Here is a 14,788-nt window from a genome sequence, read left to right as displayed (position 1 = left end):
CTACTCATTGGCGCCAATAGGACAACTGCCATGACAAGTTTTTTTTCTTCGCTGCTAAAACTGCCATGCCAAGTTTGAGATTTTATTTCCCTGCTACAACTGCCGTGGCAAGTTATGTACAGTGTGCTTGTTTTCCCTATATGTATAGTGGTATCATGAGCTTTGCTTCTTACACAGCAGCCTTTGATCGTATCTCAGTATCTCAAGTGCTTACATTCCAAAAATTCAAGGTCAGACTTTTTTCTCATTTGCATTTGCTTGAAAATTGAAATGCCAGGCCCTTGCTTTCTGTTCTATATTCTGTTTACTTAATTTTTTTGAGCTCAGTTATTTACTTTGGAGAATTGGTTTTTCTTTCTGCTTTATTTATATCAATTTGTACGTTGAATCTGCAGCAGTTGCCATCAACATTACGAAAATGGTTAAGACAATTCAATTGTATGGATTTTCCTCCAGCGAGTCCCCAGCAGCAGTGACAGAATTTCTGGAGGCATATACTGGAAAAGGAACTGTTCATGCTATAAAGTTTCTTCCTCCCAAAGATGGAAAATCAAGAACACTTGTCATAGTTCAGTTCACAGATGCAAAATTTGCTGGTATCATAATTCCATTAGCCGATGCTAGAAGCCTGTGGTACAATAAATCTTATCTGAAAGCTAGAAAAGCGAAGTTTGACATGGTGCCCAACTCAGAAATCTTTGAGCACTGCATGGAACTTGTACAACTTCACTTGGGATGCCTGATTTCTGAGGGACAGTTTTCTGTGCTTTGGACAGCATTGGATGTTTCAGTGAAATTCGGGAAGGAATTTAAAAAGATCTACTTATTGTTATCTCTTGATGCTGTTGAATACAAGCTAGAGATCTCCTCTGAAAGTATTCGCCAGATTGAGCTACATCATCCACGTGGCGAACTTCCAAACTTTCTTCTAATCCAGGTTTGCCAGTTAAACTACAGAATTTGTGAATCATGACTTTGCATTTTGCCATGAAATATACAAATTTTAAATATTAAATTTAGCAAGTGATCAACGTTCATAAGTTGATTAATATGTAAACTTAAGTCATCCACATCAAGAAGCATGAAACCGTGGCATTTAGCTCTGTTTAATATGAGATCATTCTTCAAAAGCAACAACAATTAAACTTGGATAATTATTTAAAGTCTTGTCAAGGTTGACCATTTACCAGTTGCAGTAGATACTTGAATAAGATGTTTTCCATTCTCTAGTTCTTACATGATAATCTGATCTCATGTCAAATTTCTCAAACACTATAACTTCATTGTTTCGGCGATTTCCTTGTAGCATAGCAGAATTACTATATTATGTCTGGAACTTGGGGCAAATGACTAACATTGTGCTCCTCCTTTCTTCTTTTTCTTGCCAGTTACTTGGTGCCCCTCGGATTTTCAAGAAAGCTTCTCAAAATGGCTGGGTTCGAGAAGTTGATTTCACTCCTTCACGCTGCATTGGGCAATCTTCTGTTGTATGTTTGGAGCTTCCACCTACTTGTGAGCTTCCAAATTTACGCAAGAATTATGCTCGTTATAAAGAAAATGAAGGGCAGTTGGTTCTGGAGAGAGGCAACACTTTCTCCTGTACTTCAGATCTGGTTCCTATCGTGGGTCCACCCCTTGGCATTAACTTGCCATACAAAATCCTTTTTAAGATCAATTCCTTGGTTCAGCATGGATGTGTTCCTGGGCAAGCACTTGATGTCAATTTTTATGAGCTAGTGGATCCTAGCATAATAAGAATTGAATATATAGAGTGTGCCCTGGACAAGCTGTTTCGGTTAAAAGGGTGCTGCTATGAGCCTGTGAGTTGGCTTACTAAGCAGTACAGGGAGTACATGGCATGCAAGCGAATTCCTCAGTCGCCAGCTATTTCTTTAGATGATGGGATGGTGTATGTGCACAGGGTTCAAGTAACACCATCTAAAGTTTATTTCTGTGGTCCAGAGGCAAATATATCCAATCGTGTTTTACGAAATTATCCTGAAGATGTTGATAATTTCCTTCGTGTTTCTTTCGTGGATGAGGACATGGGTAAGATGCGTTCAGGAGATTTATGTCCACGGGAAAATTCTACAACTTCTACAGAAGAGGAAAGGAGAACTGGAGTCTATGAAAGGATACTTTCTACTCTAAGAAATGGCATAGTCATTGGTGAAAAGAAGTTTGAGTTTCTTGCCCATTCGTCGAGTCAATTACGAGAGCATTCTGTGTGGATGTTTGCTTCTAGAAGTGAGTTGAGTGCACAAGACATCAGAAATTGGATGGGTGATTTTAGTGACATAACAAATGTAGCAAAATACGCTGCCAGGTTGGGTCAGGCTTTCAGCTCTTCAAGGGAGACTTTTGATGTTGGTAGGGATGAAATTGAATTCATTCCTGATGTAAAAACTGAAAGAGATGGAGTCACATATTGTTTCTCTGATGGAATTGGGAAGATATCTGCTGAGTTTGCTGGAAGCGTGGCAAGCAAGTGCGGCAAAAGTACTACTCCATCCGCCTTTCAAATTCGACTCGGTGGCTATAAAGGTGTTGTGGCAGTTGATCCTACATTGTCAGCGAAGTTGGCACTGCGAGATAGCATGTGCAAGTACCAATCCAACAACACAAAACTCGATGTTCTGGCATGGAGCAGGTACCAACCTTGCTTCCTTAATCGTCAACTGATCACCCTTTTGTCCACCCTCGGAGTCCCCGATCTTGTTTTCGTGAAAAAGCAAAACGAGGCTTTGAAACAATTGGAAGGTGTTTTGGCTGACCCATCAAGAGCACTGGAAGCACTTGAAATGATATTCCAAGGAGAGATCACCGACGTTTTAAAGGAAATGCTTGCGTGTGGTTATAAGCCAGAGGCAGAACCATTTCTGTCATTGATGCTACAAGCATTCTGTGCATCCAAGCTTGTGGAGTTGCGGACCAAGACGAGGATATTTGTTCCAAATGGAAGATCCTTGATGGGATGCCTAGATGAAACCGGGACACTGGAATATGGCCAGGTACTTGTGCAGTGTTCTCAACGTGCCTTCTTCGGTAGCAATAGCAATAGCAGCGCTACTTCAAGCGAAGACAATTTCATTGTTGAGGGAAACGTAGTGGTTGCTAAAAACCCCTGTTTACATCCGGGAGATGTTCGTGTTCTTAGGGCTGTGAACGTGCCCGCCTTGCACCACATGGTGGATTGTGTAGTCTTCCCTAAAAAAGGAAACAGGTTAGTGACTTTGTCAAATCTTTTAGTTGTTGAAATTTTAAATTTGTTTCAGATTGCACCTGCAAGAATTAGTGTTTCTCTGTTGACTTTAAACTATTCACGTACTGACTGTGTTTCTTTCCTTGTGCTGTATTAGGCCTCATCCGAATGAATGCTCTGGAAGTGACTTGGACGGAGATTTTTACTTTGTCAGTTGGGACCCTGATCTGATTCCTCGTCGGCAAGTTCGACCCATGAATTATATCCCAGCACCAACTATTGAATTGGATCATGTTGTGACAATGGAGGTATTTCTCAATTCATCAAGTGAAATGTAGTCAATGATATTTGAAAGATATATACTTCGCTTGTTGATACTTCGCTTGTTGAATCTTGTCTCTGCCTTATTCATTGCGTTCTGTTGTGTTTGTTACAGGAGGTTACAGAGTCATTTACCAACTACATAGTGAACGACAACTTGGGGATCATTTGTAATGCACATACTGTCTTTGCAGACACAGAGCGACAGAAGGCTGCCAGTGCTCCATGTATCAAGCTCGCCGAGCTCAGCTCGCATGCTGTTGACTCTCCAAAAACTGGTGTGGTAGTGGAAGTGCCACGCTGTCTACGTATCCACAAATACCCAGATTTCATGGAGAAGGTTGACAAACCCACCTACGAGTCAAAACGTGTGATTGGGAGGCTTTTCCGACAGGTGAAACATGTTGAGCTTGCATCGGAATCACCTTCAAACTCAGGCTCAATTAAATCCTTCACCATGGAAGTTGCTATGAAGTTTTATGACCCTGATATGGTGGTGGATGGATTTGAAGACTACGTCAAAGATGCCATCAATTACAAAAGTGAGTATGACTACAAGCTGGGAAACCTGATGGATTACTACGGCTATAAAACTGAAGCCGAAATACTAAGTGGGAGCATCACTGCAGTATCAAAAAATTTCAACAGGGGAAAAGACTTGGAGTCGATTCATTACGCTATAAAGGCATTGAGAAAGGAAGCTAGGACCTGGTTTGATGAGAAGCTGGGAATGCAGTCGGATATGAAGCCCGATATCAAAGATGTAGAAGCAGCAAAAGCATCAGCTTGGTACCATGTTACATATCATCCTGATTACTGGGGTCGCTGCAACAAGGGAATGGAAAGAGATCATTTCCTGAGCTTTCCATGGTGTGTGTTTGACAAGCTCATCCAGATCAAGAGGAGAAACTCTTCACTTAAGTAATCATTGAAGCGCCATGACACTTGACAAAGTCTGCATTGGGAGTATGTTGGAAAATCGAAAGACGTTCTTAGCTAGCTGTTTGTGTTTTCCCTTAGAACAAAGTACATAAATATGATTTGTAATGTTTTCTTTAAGCTATTGAAGAGTGTATGTAAGTAATTTAGTTTATTAGAATTGCTTTCTGACTGGTTGTAAGTGGATACCCTGTCTGTCATCACTTAGTCCTTATAGTTAGCTTCATTGACTTTGACTGACTTTTCAATTCTTTCTTTATTTTAGTAGGCATTATGTAGTTCTAGATCTAGAGAGTGTATATGCATCATTCAGAGTGTAATTGATTGGTGCACACTGGATTGGTGCCTGGAACTCCTTGCTGGGGAAGTTCACTACCCGTAGTCAAAGTGCATAATGCATCATTCAGAATAAAATAAAATAAAGTGGAGAAAGTAAAGTATAGTGTTTGGACTTTGGAGTAGTATGGTATGGTGCTTGGAACTCCTTTGCTGGGGCAGTTCACTTCCTCTAGTCAAATGTCAAATCTATTTCACTTTTTCTGATAATAATTCACCAAAATAAAAAGTATACGCTGGTCCCACCACAATAATAACTCATTCCGAAAAATCCACCTAACGGGATAATATTATTTTGCTATTCTTAATTAATAACACAATCACACGTAAACAAATTATCTCAACAAAAAAATATTATCCTCGTGAAAGTTTTCCTCCTAGCAAATTACATGATCATCATCTAATCTAATGGTGGTGGAGATAAAATACTAGTCAGTTATAGTTTAAATTATTTAAATTAATTTTATTAAGCGACTCGTTTCTTTTTTCCTTTTTTGAGAATGCAGCACTCACGAGTCTCACATCCTTGATAAAGAAAAGGGTTATTACTTTCACTCACATCCAGATCCTAATTTTCTGATTTAATGAATAGATAAGGGGTCCTTCCCCGGGAAGTTCACTTTGCGGTCCCACCACCACCACTATATTCGATAATTATATGCCGGTCCCACCACAAATTTTAAAAAAAAGAAAAAAGAAATGCCTTTTCTTTTCTGGTAAAGCTAAACTAGAATGCGTTTAGCAAAGCTACAAAAGACACAAATCCTAGAATGCCAACGTATGTTTCTTGTTGTACTATTAGAGAGGACTTGAGTTGAGCCTCATTGAGTCCTGCAATCCTAGCATGTAGAGTATGATAGCCCATTGGGTGGCAAAGATTACTCCAACGTCAGCTGCACACGTCATCATAAATACATATAGGGCAGAGGAGATAATACCTTACTTCGTCTACTATATTTGGAGTGAGTGTAGAGAAGACTTGAGCGTGTAGAGGCAGAGGATGTGAGTTTGTTGACTGAAAAAGGATAACTGTGAAGTTGACTACGGATTGACTACGAAGAGACTCTGTGTTTGATCGAACTTGGAAGTTGGCTAAGGTTTGGTTATCCTTGATTTTCCTTTGGGTTTTTTTTTTCCTGATCACTCCTTGTTCTGTTCTGTTCTGTTCTGTTCTTTCCCTGCATCATTGGAACAATGTGAGTTAATTTTCGCTACGATGTTTTTTGCTTTTTCTTTTCTTTTCTTTTTCACTCTGTTCTGATCTGAGATATAAAGTTTATGGATGTAATGGGTTTTTGATACTATAATTTTTGTTGGTGAGTGATAAGTTTTGTTTGATCAAGTTTTTGTGAAGTGGGTCTCTTGCTGTATACTCTCTCTATTTAGGCTTAGAATTTTCTTTTCTCTGCTTCCTGTTTTGCCTTTTCTTTTAGCTTCTCCCTGATAACTCTGTGTCCCTTAAGCTTCCTGGATCACTGGAACAATTCGAGTTAATTTGCCCTGTCTCATTTGTTTTGAAGTCTTTAATAAATCTATGGGTGGTCAAGTTCTTGGATGTGTTGGGTATTTGGTGCTTAGTTTTGTTCAATTAAACATCTTTACTTTTGGTGTGCTGCTCTCAACTGCAAGTGCATAACAAGTTGTCATGTTGTTCTTTCTGATTGGCGATCGTCTAAAACATAATCATATTTTTACTTGTTAGGTTGCATATATTTCATTCTTTGTCTCTATTTTTGGATGAGTTTGTTTCTTGCTCGGTAAACCCTAATTACATGCATTATCAATCTTTGGTGCTTTGTGATATGAGATTCATATTTGTTCTTAGCTTAGTAATCTCAACAATTTAATTTCTTTACCTTTTCTTAGATTCATAGAGGCTTTCTGGTTCTTGACTTCTCAAGTTCCATAAAATTCTTCCAGTACAGTTCACTGTTATGCATTTCTAATGACTGAAATGTTTTGGGTGCATAAATACAGTGACTATACTCACATGACAAGATGGTTAAGACGATACAGTTGTATGGATTCCCTTCTGGTTTATCCGCAGAAGCAGTTTCGGAATTTTTGGAGCCAATTACAGGAAAAGAATCTGTTTATGCTGTGAAATTAAGAGAAGCCCAAAATAAGAGAATGTATTATGCTATTGTCCAGTTTGCCAAGTCCAATGATGCTGAGGATATTATCTCCATGGCCAACAACAATGCCCTGAGGTATGGGAGGAACTATCTGAATGCTCGGAAGATGGAGCGTGACATTGTACCGAGGCCAAGAACCTTTTTGCATAGGTTGGAAGACATAGGATTGCATTTTGGCTGCAAGATTGCGCATGAAAAGTTACATGTTCTGTGGACTGCAAATGATGTTTCTGTGGACTTTGGGATTAAACTGCGAAAATTTATTTTTCTTCTGAAATATCATGATTTGGAATATAAGCTTCAACTCTCCTATGAGAACATTTATAAGATCGAGGTGCATTCTCCACGTGGTCGTACTGCTGCTAAGTATCTTCTGATTCAGGTTCTTCACCTACTTTTTAGTTATTGTTGGAATCCAAATTATTTATTCTCTTAATATTCTTGGCATTCATTTAATCTTCTTTCTGTTTAAGATTGGATAGTTTAGCGGGTCATCCACATGGTTAATTTGCTGCTCAATATATGCGATCTTTGTTCTGTTTTTTTATATTGAATAAATTGAAGAGCGTCAAAACACAATTGTCTAGAGAGACTGAGGTTTGTCCACTTTAAGGGTGGTTAACAGGGTAGACCCTTATCACTGAATATCTTCTAAGATTGTTTTGTCGAAGCATGTTTCAGTCCTCATTGCCATGTATTTGAGTCATTTCATGCTTGCTTCTGCAATTGGCAAAAAATTATATCTTCTCTTTTATTGCATTGATTATTTTATCCATTTTATTGCATATGTAATCTTGGGAGAAAGTTTTGTAATGAATTTGTCTCCAAAAATTAGTTATGCGGAGCACCTCGGATTTATAAGAAAGACGTACGCTGTTCAGGAGAAGTATACGAAAACCCTTTTCTGAACTATTTCAGGGATACCCCTGATGACCAATGGGTCCGCACAACTGATTTTACTCCACCACGCGCTATTGGGCAGTCTTTTACATTATGTTTGGAGCTTCCTTATGGTCTCAAACTTCCAGATTTTCAAGAAAACTTTCCTGAGTATAAGGAGAGTATAGGGGAATACATCTTGGAGAGTGGTTCCTCTTATTCTTGCAACCCTGATCTCGGCGCCATGGTTTGCCCTCCTCCAGGTGTCGATGTGCCATATGATATCTTGTTTAAAGTAAACTCTCTGGTTCAGCATGGGTATCTTCCAGGGCCAGCACTTGATGTTACTTTTTTTAGGTTGCTTGATCCACGCAGGATGAACATGAACCTTGCCTGTATAGAGTTTGCCCTAGAGAAATTGTTTCATTTAAAAGAGAGCTGCTCTGAACCTTCAGTGTGGCTTAAAGAGCAGTATAGGAAGTACCTCACATCAAAGAAACCTCCACTGTCACCCATCATGTCCTTAGATTCTGGGTTGGTATATGTACGCAGGGTGCAAATCACATCATGTCAAGTATATTGTTGTGCTCCAGAGGTCAACGTCTCAAATCGTGTACTACGCAATTATCCAGGTGATATTGACAACTTCATTCGTGTTTCATTTGTTGATGAGGAGCTGGATAAACTTTTTGCATCAGATTTATCTCCGCGTACGTCCAATGCAAACGGGGAGAACAAAACTGACATCTACAAAAGGATTCTTTCTATTCTCAGAAACGGCATAGTAATTGGTGAAAAGAAATTTGAATTTCTTGCATTCTCGTCAAGTCAACTGCGGGAGAATTCAATGTGGATGTTTGCTTCAAGACGGGGACTTACTGCTGCTGATATAAGAGAGTGGATGGGGAATTTTTGTCATATAAGAAATGTGGCAAAATATGCTGCCAGATTGGGTCAATCCTTTGGTTCTTCTACCGAAACTCTAAATGTTGGCGAACATGAAATTGAAGTTATTCCTGATGTAGTCAGTCGTGATAATAAATATGTCTTCTCTGATGGGATTGGGAAAATTTCTGCTGATTTTGCTAAGAAAGTGGCCGCGAAATGTGGCTTTAAAGGGTGCACTCCATCTGCCTTTCAGATTCGATATGGTGGGTACAAAGGTGTGGTGGCTGTTGATCGGACTTCAAATAAGAAATTATCATTGAGGAGAAGTATGCAGAAGTATGAATCAGAACATACAAAGTTGGATGTTTTAGCATGTAGCAAGTTTCAGCCTTGTTTCCTGAACCGCCAGTTGATAACTCTTTTATCTACCCTTGGGATTCAGAATCGTGTCTTCTTGGAAAAACAAAGGGCAGCTGTACAACAATTGGATGCTATGTTGACTGACCCATTAAAAGCACAGGAGGCTCTGGATATGATGTATGCAGGAGAGAGTACAAACATCCTTAAGGAATTGCTCATGTGTGGTTATAAACCTGATGTTGAACCATTTATTTCAATAATGCTGCAAACATTCCGGGCATCAAAGTTGTTAGAGTTGCGGACCAAAACAAGAATCCTTATTCCAGATGGAAGGGCAATGATGGGATGTCTAGATGAAACTAGAACATTGGAATATGGTGAGGTGTTTGTGCAATTCTCTGGTAAAAGACATATTGGAAATGAATCAAACCAGCAATTCATTATTGAGGGAAAGGTAGTTGTTGCGAAGAACCCTTGTTTACACCCTGGCGATGTCCGTGTTTTGAAGGCTGTGGATGTGCCGGAGTTGTATCATATGGTGGATTGTGTTGTTTTTCCACAAAAGGGCCCAAGGTAAGAACATCTGGTTTGTACAAATATTCATTTCAAAATTTGCTAGAATTTTTTAAGTTGCTTACAGAGTGCTACTTTTCCTTGATTTCACTGCTTAATTAATTACAAAGATCTTGGCATGAACATGACTTAATGATTGAAATCTTGTTTATAATGGTAGGCCTCATCCAAATGAATGTTCTGGAAGTGATCTTGATGGGGATATCTACTTTGTCTGTTGGGATGATGAATTGATTCCTTCTGGGCAAATCCAACCAATGGATTATACCCCGGCACCACCTATAGAATTGGATCATGATGTCACAATTGAGGTAATACTCTTGAACATGATGCTATTTTCACCATTGATTTATTATCACTTAGTTGTTGCTTTGAAATTGGTTGGGATAAATTATTTAACTTTCTTATTCAATCTATTTCTCACCGCTTCTAGTGGTGCTTTTCGAGTATTGAGTTGTATCTTGATGATAATTGTGATGGTTTTTTGGTTTGTCTGCCTTTGATGTTTGCTTAAAAGGGAAACTCATTTTGAATTTATTGTGAGGTTGGCGTTCTAGGTAAGCCAAACTTATATGACGTATATAATGAATAATGAAACCACATTCGAAGAGGATTTTACACACAGATGAAAAACTAGCTGAGACATAAATGGCTATTCAGCATCACACTGATTAGGAAAGGATACTCCTTGAAGGAACCCCTCAAAGCATTGAACTAATGGCTTGAATTTCCATGCATCTCCTGATGTATATGCACTTCTGTGATTCAGCTTATTGTTGATTTTCTTTTGGTGCAGGAAGTTGAGGAATATTTTGTGAACTACATGGTCAATGATAGCTTGGGCATAATTGCCAATGCCCACACTGCTTTTGCAGACAGAGAGCCTTCAAAAGCAATGAGCAAGCCGTGTATAGAGCTTGCAAAGCTATTTTCAATTGCTGTTGACTTTCCAAAAACTGGTGTGCCAGCTATAATACCTCAACATCTTCGTGTGAAGGAGTTTCCAGATTTCATGGAAAAGCCTGATAAACCCACCTATCAATCATGCAATGTGATCGGAGAACTTTTTCGTGAGGTGAAAGATGTTGAGCCCCATGGTGGCTCCATCCGATCCTTCAGTCGTGAAGTGGCGAGACAGTCCTACGACCATGACATGGAAGTCAATGGCTTTGAGGATTACATTGAAGATGCCTTCTATTATAAAAGCAATTATGATTCCATATTGGGAAATCTGTTGGACTATTATGGGATCAAGACAGAGGCTGAAATACTCAGTGGCAGTGTCATGAAAATGTCAAAATCTTTCACCAAGAAGAGGGATATGGATCCTATAAACATGGCGGTGAGGTCCTTAAGAAAGGATGCTCGGACATGGTTCAATGAGAAGGCAACTGGTTTAAATTCTGGAGCTGATGATGTATATGCAAAAGCTTCAGCCTGGTATCATGTCACATATCATCCCAAGTATTTTGGTTGCTACAATGAGGGATTGAATCGTGACCATTTTATCAGCTTCCCATGGTGCGTTTATGATAAGCTGGTCCATATCAAAAAGGAAAAGGCAAGTGTGAGAAGGGCTCTAAACCTCTCATCTCTGGAGAGTCGGTTTAGGAATGGCTTGCATTTGAACTGAGGAAAATCAAACTACTTGATATTTGTGTTGTCGGTGATGGTGGTGATGTAAGTTCAACAAGGATAAAATCTGAGGTAAATTATGTGTGCTTTTATGTATGCTGGTGATAAAAACTTGGAAGTACATTAGCTTATTGTATAATAGATTGATGTTTGGTTTCTTGTTTCTGATTCAAAAGTGGGTTTGAAAGCTCGCGTTACTTTTCATGACGACATTAAGATAGATTTTAGTTTGGACGAGGCCCTGCCCGCTTGTTGCCATTCTTTGCTTAGCTTGCCCCAACGAATATGGGTGTAATTTTAATTAACATATGGAAAAAGTTTACCTCCTTAAAACAAATGGAGTAAAAAATAGAGAACCCAATTAAATTTAAATTTAAAATTTCCGAAATTTCTGAAATTTCCGAAATTTTTTAAAAAATAATGGGTTTTGTCAAGTGTCAAAATCACATTTGTTTTGAGTAGCTTTTCCTTAGTTTTAAGAAGCCAAACTTTGTTTCCCTGATGTTGGACAATTCATTCTTATTGGCTTCAATGCCAAATACATAATAATTTATAATATATATTAACCATCAAGTACCAATCATTCTTAACATACAATACAAGTACGATAAAACTTGTCCAACGTATGATGAAATCCGATCTTTTCTTGAATATTAAGACTGGAGTCGGTAGGTTTGGGTTGGAATCATTTACGCTTAAGAACAGCAAACAACTGAACTTTCTCCTGGCATGTGGAGTTGATGAGGTCGGAAATGTCTAGAAGTTTATGGGTCAATCTTCCGAACAATTCATCCATGACCTGACTTCCAAAGTGTCTGGAAAACATTCCCTCCATCGCCGCCCTTACATGCGTCACCAGAGATGGTATGTCAACGGGACCTTTCATCCATGCTGCTGGGTTTGTCAGCTCCATTCTCTCTATCCCGAAACACCCATTTTTCTCCACTATCCCAGCCATCTCCTCTGGGGAGGCTGCATAAAATGCCAAGTTGAACGAGTCCACTTCACTTTCTTCAATTATTCCCTGCAAATTAATTAATTTCAGTACTTATTTATTTAATTATTCTTTTATTTAATTTAAGTTGTACGTAAGAGCTAGTAATTAATGATAATTATACATGAATTAATGTTACCTCTTTGGCCATATCCATGAGGCTAGACGATATAGAATCGTACAACATACCCGTTGGAATTTGAGAATAAGGCATCCCTTTGGGAATGCCAGTCATGATCATCACCATCATTCCTTGAGGCACAAGTTCTTTAGCCCTCGCATTCAAAAACCTCTCCATGTCCTCCGCAAACTGGCAAGCATAAGCCTCAATTACTTCATTTGGGGCGCTCGTGTAGTGGATCCTCCCTTTGTTCCACGCCGGAGAGGCTTTGTTCTGCAGCTCTTCTGGCAACTTGGAGAGCCAGTGGAGAGAAAATGAGGTGTGCACAAAGTGAATAGACGACTCGGGAAATAAACGGCCGTGGAAGGAACCCGGCACTCCTGCTGCCAAGTATTGCCGGTCTTGTGGGAGAGAGGTGAAGAGGGTATTGAAGTCATTTGACTCTAGGTCGTTAAAGAAGACTTGAAACTCAGGCATTTGATCATCAGAATCATGCGGGCATGATTGGGATATTTGGGATTTGTATTTGCGTTGCATAGCTTCTAGTATAGTTTGAATAGTCCTGAAAGTGTTTTGTCCAGTGGCACATCCCAAGTCTGCAAGACGAATGGTGTTTGAAACAGAAGAGTGTGTTTTCATATCAAGCTTCTCTCTTATTTCCTCAATGATTTTTTCTCTCTCAACTCCAGCAGATTGTTTCTGCAACATTAGTGGTTCAAATAAGCTCTAATTAAGTCATATGTTACCACATTAAATTAGATCCGAAAGTCAATTCCTAGTTTAGCTTTCTTAATTTATCCATGCAGTGAGGGACACTCTTTAGATCTGATTAACTGTCTATTTTTCAAGTCTTCATTTATAGATCATCCTTTCAAAAAATCAGACAAATTGAAAATCATTAAGGCATTTAATTGAGACTAATAAAATTAATAAACACGGTATTTCAAGAAAGTACTTAAATTTCAATAATTTAATTGAATTGTCAAATGATATCGGATTCAAGTTTTTTTTTTTTTTAAATTATTATTATTAGAGATGATCTTTGAATGAATATCTACAAAATAGACAGTTTAGATTAATGAAATACGAGGCGGAGTGGGTCATACAAGAGCATCCCTTAGATATGCTTATTTGAGAGATCGCTCAACGGAAGCTCTATGTGTACATATATATGTGCATTTTGCTTATTTGAAACATCAAAATTGGAATTGGCTATTGGAACAAAATGTATTCTGAACTCAATCAGTTCATTGCATGTTTGAGTGGTGGTTAAATTTGATAAGATAATTAAATGTTCTTTAGTTTTGGGGACATATAATAATGTTGGAATCGTACGTACATGGGGAAAGGAAGCTCAGGGCTTAAACCCAACTAAAGCAAGGCATATGCAATTCCAAAAGCATAGGTTAACAAAGGCTCTTATATATTGGCATAGAATTTACAAATATATATATAATTAAGCTTCCTCTTTGTTATTTGTCCATCCAGCACTCTGATAAATCAGTGCGGATATATATAGTGGAGGAAGGTGAATCCAAAGAAACCAATATGTCTGATTCTTAATATATCTAAACAAATATTCGAATAGGTAAAAAATAAGCAGCAAAACTCCCATATTCCATAAAAATAGATGGAAGGAAAGAAGAGATGGAAGAGAAGCTTGAGATGAAAAATAAAAATAAAAGGCAGGATAGTCAGGGCTCAGGGCTCAGGAGGTAGGGCAAGTAGCTAGGCTTGTAGGGAGGGAGGGAGCATATATTCCGCTGCGTATAGAATATTAAACTGAATTGTCTGCGTACGGTTCCACTAAAATTAGTCAATTCTTATATCCCTAGCTGCTTATATTATTATATGCAAATGAATATAATTCGGAGCATTTTGGGTCTAATTTGGAACAAAGTCATAAAAAGGAGAGACGAGGCCTTAATTCACTCGTGTGAAACTCGATTCTCTACAATCACATATACCGAAACTCATATATATACCTGGTAGTAGGAGTTCTTGGAGTAGCTGTAAATGCCATTTCCACCGTTCATCGGGAGCGAACTTGTGACCGGTTTTGCCCTATTTTCATGATCTCCGTTGATGATATTCAAGAGATCAGCTGAACCCAGCAACTTCCCTTCTTGGTCCCTTTCTGCCATATAGCTGCTATAATTATTAAGCAAGCAAGCAAGTAGATTGATTGATTGATTGATTGATTGAATTAAGTTCTAGCGTGGTGGCCTTATATAGAACAAATTACGGTGAAAAGAGATGCTCATGCGACGTGGTGGTACCACCACAGATGCATGCCTTCATCAATTAATTAATTAATTAATCCTAGCTAGTTATTAGTTAATAGTTAGTTAATTATGATAATTATTTAATATCTATTGGCAAATTGACATGGTTCCAAAGGCTGG

At 38.6% G+C, this 14,788-nt stretch overlaps 3 protein-coding genes across 4 annotated transcripts; 2 read left to right on the top strand and 1 right to left on the bottom strand.

Moving 5' to 3' along the window:
* Positions 1-192: 192 nt before the first annotated feature.
* On the top strand, positions 193-4,904 carry LOC103320955 (putative RNA-dependent RNA polymerase 1). The gene is made up of 5 exons (XM_008222696.3): positions 193-230; positions 396-937; positions 1,389-3,223; positions 3,360-3,510; positions 3,639-4,904. Exons 2-5 carry the CDS (start codon positions 419-421, stop codon positions 4,446-4,448), a joined length of 3,315 nt encoding a protein of 1,104 aa, XP_008220918.2. The 5' UTR covers positions 193-230; positions 396-418; the 3' UTR covers positions 4,449-4,904.
* A 672-nt stretch (positions 4,905-5,576) lies between these two features.
* LOC103320956 (putative RNA-dependent RNA polymerase 1) lies at positions 5,577-11,443 on the top strand. Of its 2 annotated transcripts, none has more exons than XM_008222697.3 (5): positions 5,577-5,895; positions 6,776-7,315; positions 7,769-9,633; positions 9,794-9,944; positions 10,430-11,443. In XM_008222697.3, exons 2-5 carry the CDS (start codon positions 6,797-6,799, stop codon positions 11,264-11,266), a joined length of 3,372 nt encoding a protein of 1,123 aa, XP_008220919.2. In that variant the 5' UTR covers positions 5,577-5,895; positions 6,776-6,796; the 3' UTR covers positions 11,267-11,443. The 2 variants fall into 2 exon arrangements, with proteins under 2 accessions (XP_008220919.2, XP_088900964.1); XM_089044838.1 differs by having other exon boundaries at positions 5,780-5,994.
* A 324-nt stretch (positions 11,444-11,767) lies between these two features.
* Positions 11,768-14,549, bottom strand: LOC103320957 (S-adenosyl-L-methionine-dependent methyltransferases superfamily protein). Its single transcript, XM_008222698.3, has 3 exons — positions 14,369-14,549; positions 12,402-13,082; positions 11,768-12,292 (listed from the first exon to the last, which is right to left on the bottom strand). Exons 1-3 carry the CDS (start codon positions 14,525-14,527, stop codon positions 11,954-11,956), a joined length of 1,179 nt encoding a protein of 392 aa, XP_008220920.2. The 5' UTR covers positions 14,528-14,549; the 3' UTR covers positions 11,768-11,953.
* Positions 14,550-14,788: the final 239 nt, after the last annotated feature.

Source organism: Prunus mume, linkage group LG2 (assembly GCF_029339155.1).
Source record: "Prunus mume cultivar Tortuosa linkage group LG2, ASM2933915v1, whole genome shotgun sequence".
Classification (NCBI taxonomy): domain Eukaryota; kingdom Viridiplantae; phylum Streptophyta; class Magnoliopsida; order Rosales; family Rosaceae; genus Prunus; species Prunus mume.
Note: the sequence above shows the minus strand (reverse complement) of the source record. Positions and strands in the feature narration are given on the sequence as shown.

Coding starts and splice junctions, on each gene's coding strand:
- LOC103320955 (XM_008222696.3), top strand. CDS start 419: ATGGTTAAGACAATTCAATTGTATGGATTTTCCTCCAGCGAGTCCCCA. Junction 3,224..3,359: donor TTCCCTAAAAAAGGAAACAG/GTTAGTGACTTT, acceptor GTGCTGTATTAG/GCCTCATCCGAATGAATGCT. Junction 3,511..3,638: donor ATCATGTTGTGACAATGGAG/GTATTTCTCAAT, acceptor TGTTTGTTACAG/GAGGTTACAGAGTCATTTAC.
- LOC103320956 (XM_008222697.3), top strand. CDS start 6,797: ATGGTTAAGACGATACAGTTGTATGGATTCCCTTCTGGTTTATCCGCA. Junction 7,316..7,768: donor CTAAGTATCTTCTGATTCAG/GTTCTTCACCTA, acceptor TCCAAAAATTAG/TTATGCGGAGCACCTCGGAT. Junction 9,945..10,429: donor ATCATGATGTCACAATTGAG/GTAATACTCTTG, acceptor CTTTTGGTGCAG/GAAGTTGAGGAATATTTTGT.
- LOC103320957 (XM_008222698.3), bottom strand. CDS start 14,527: ATGGCAGAAAGGGACCAAGAAGGGAAGTTGCTGGGTTCAGCTGATCTC. Junction 13,083..14,368: donor CCAAGAACTCCTACTACCAG/GTATATATATGA, acceptor CTAATGTTGCAG/AAACAATCTGCTGGAGTTGA. Junction 12,293..12,401: donor TCATGGATATGGCCAAAGAG/GTAACATTAATT, acceptor ATTAATTTGCAG/GGAATAATTGAAGAAAGTGA.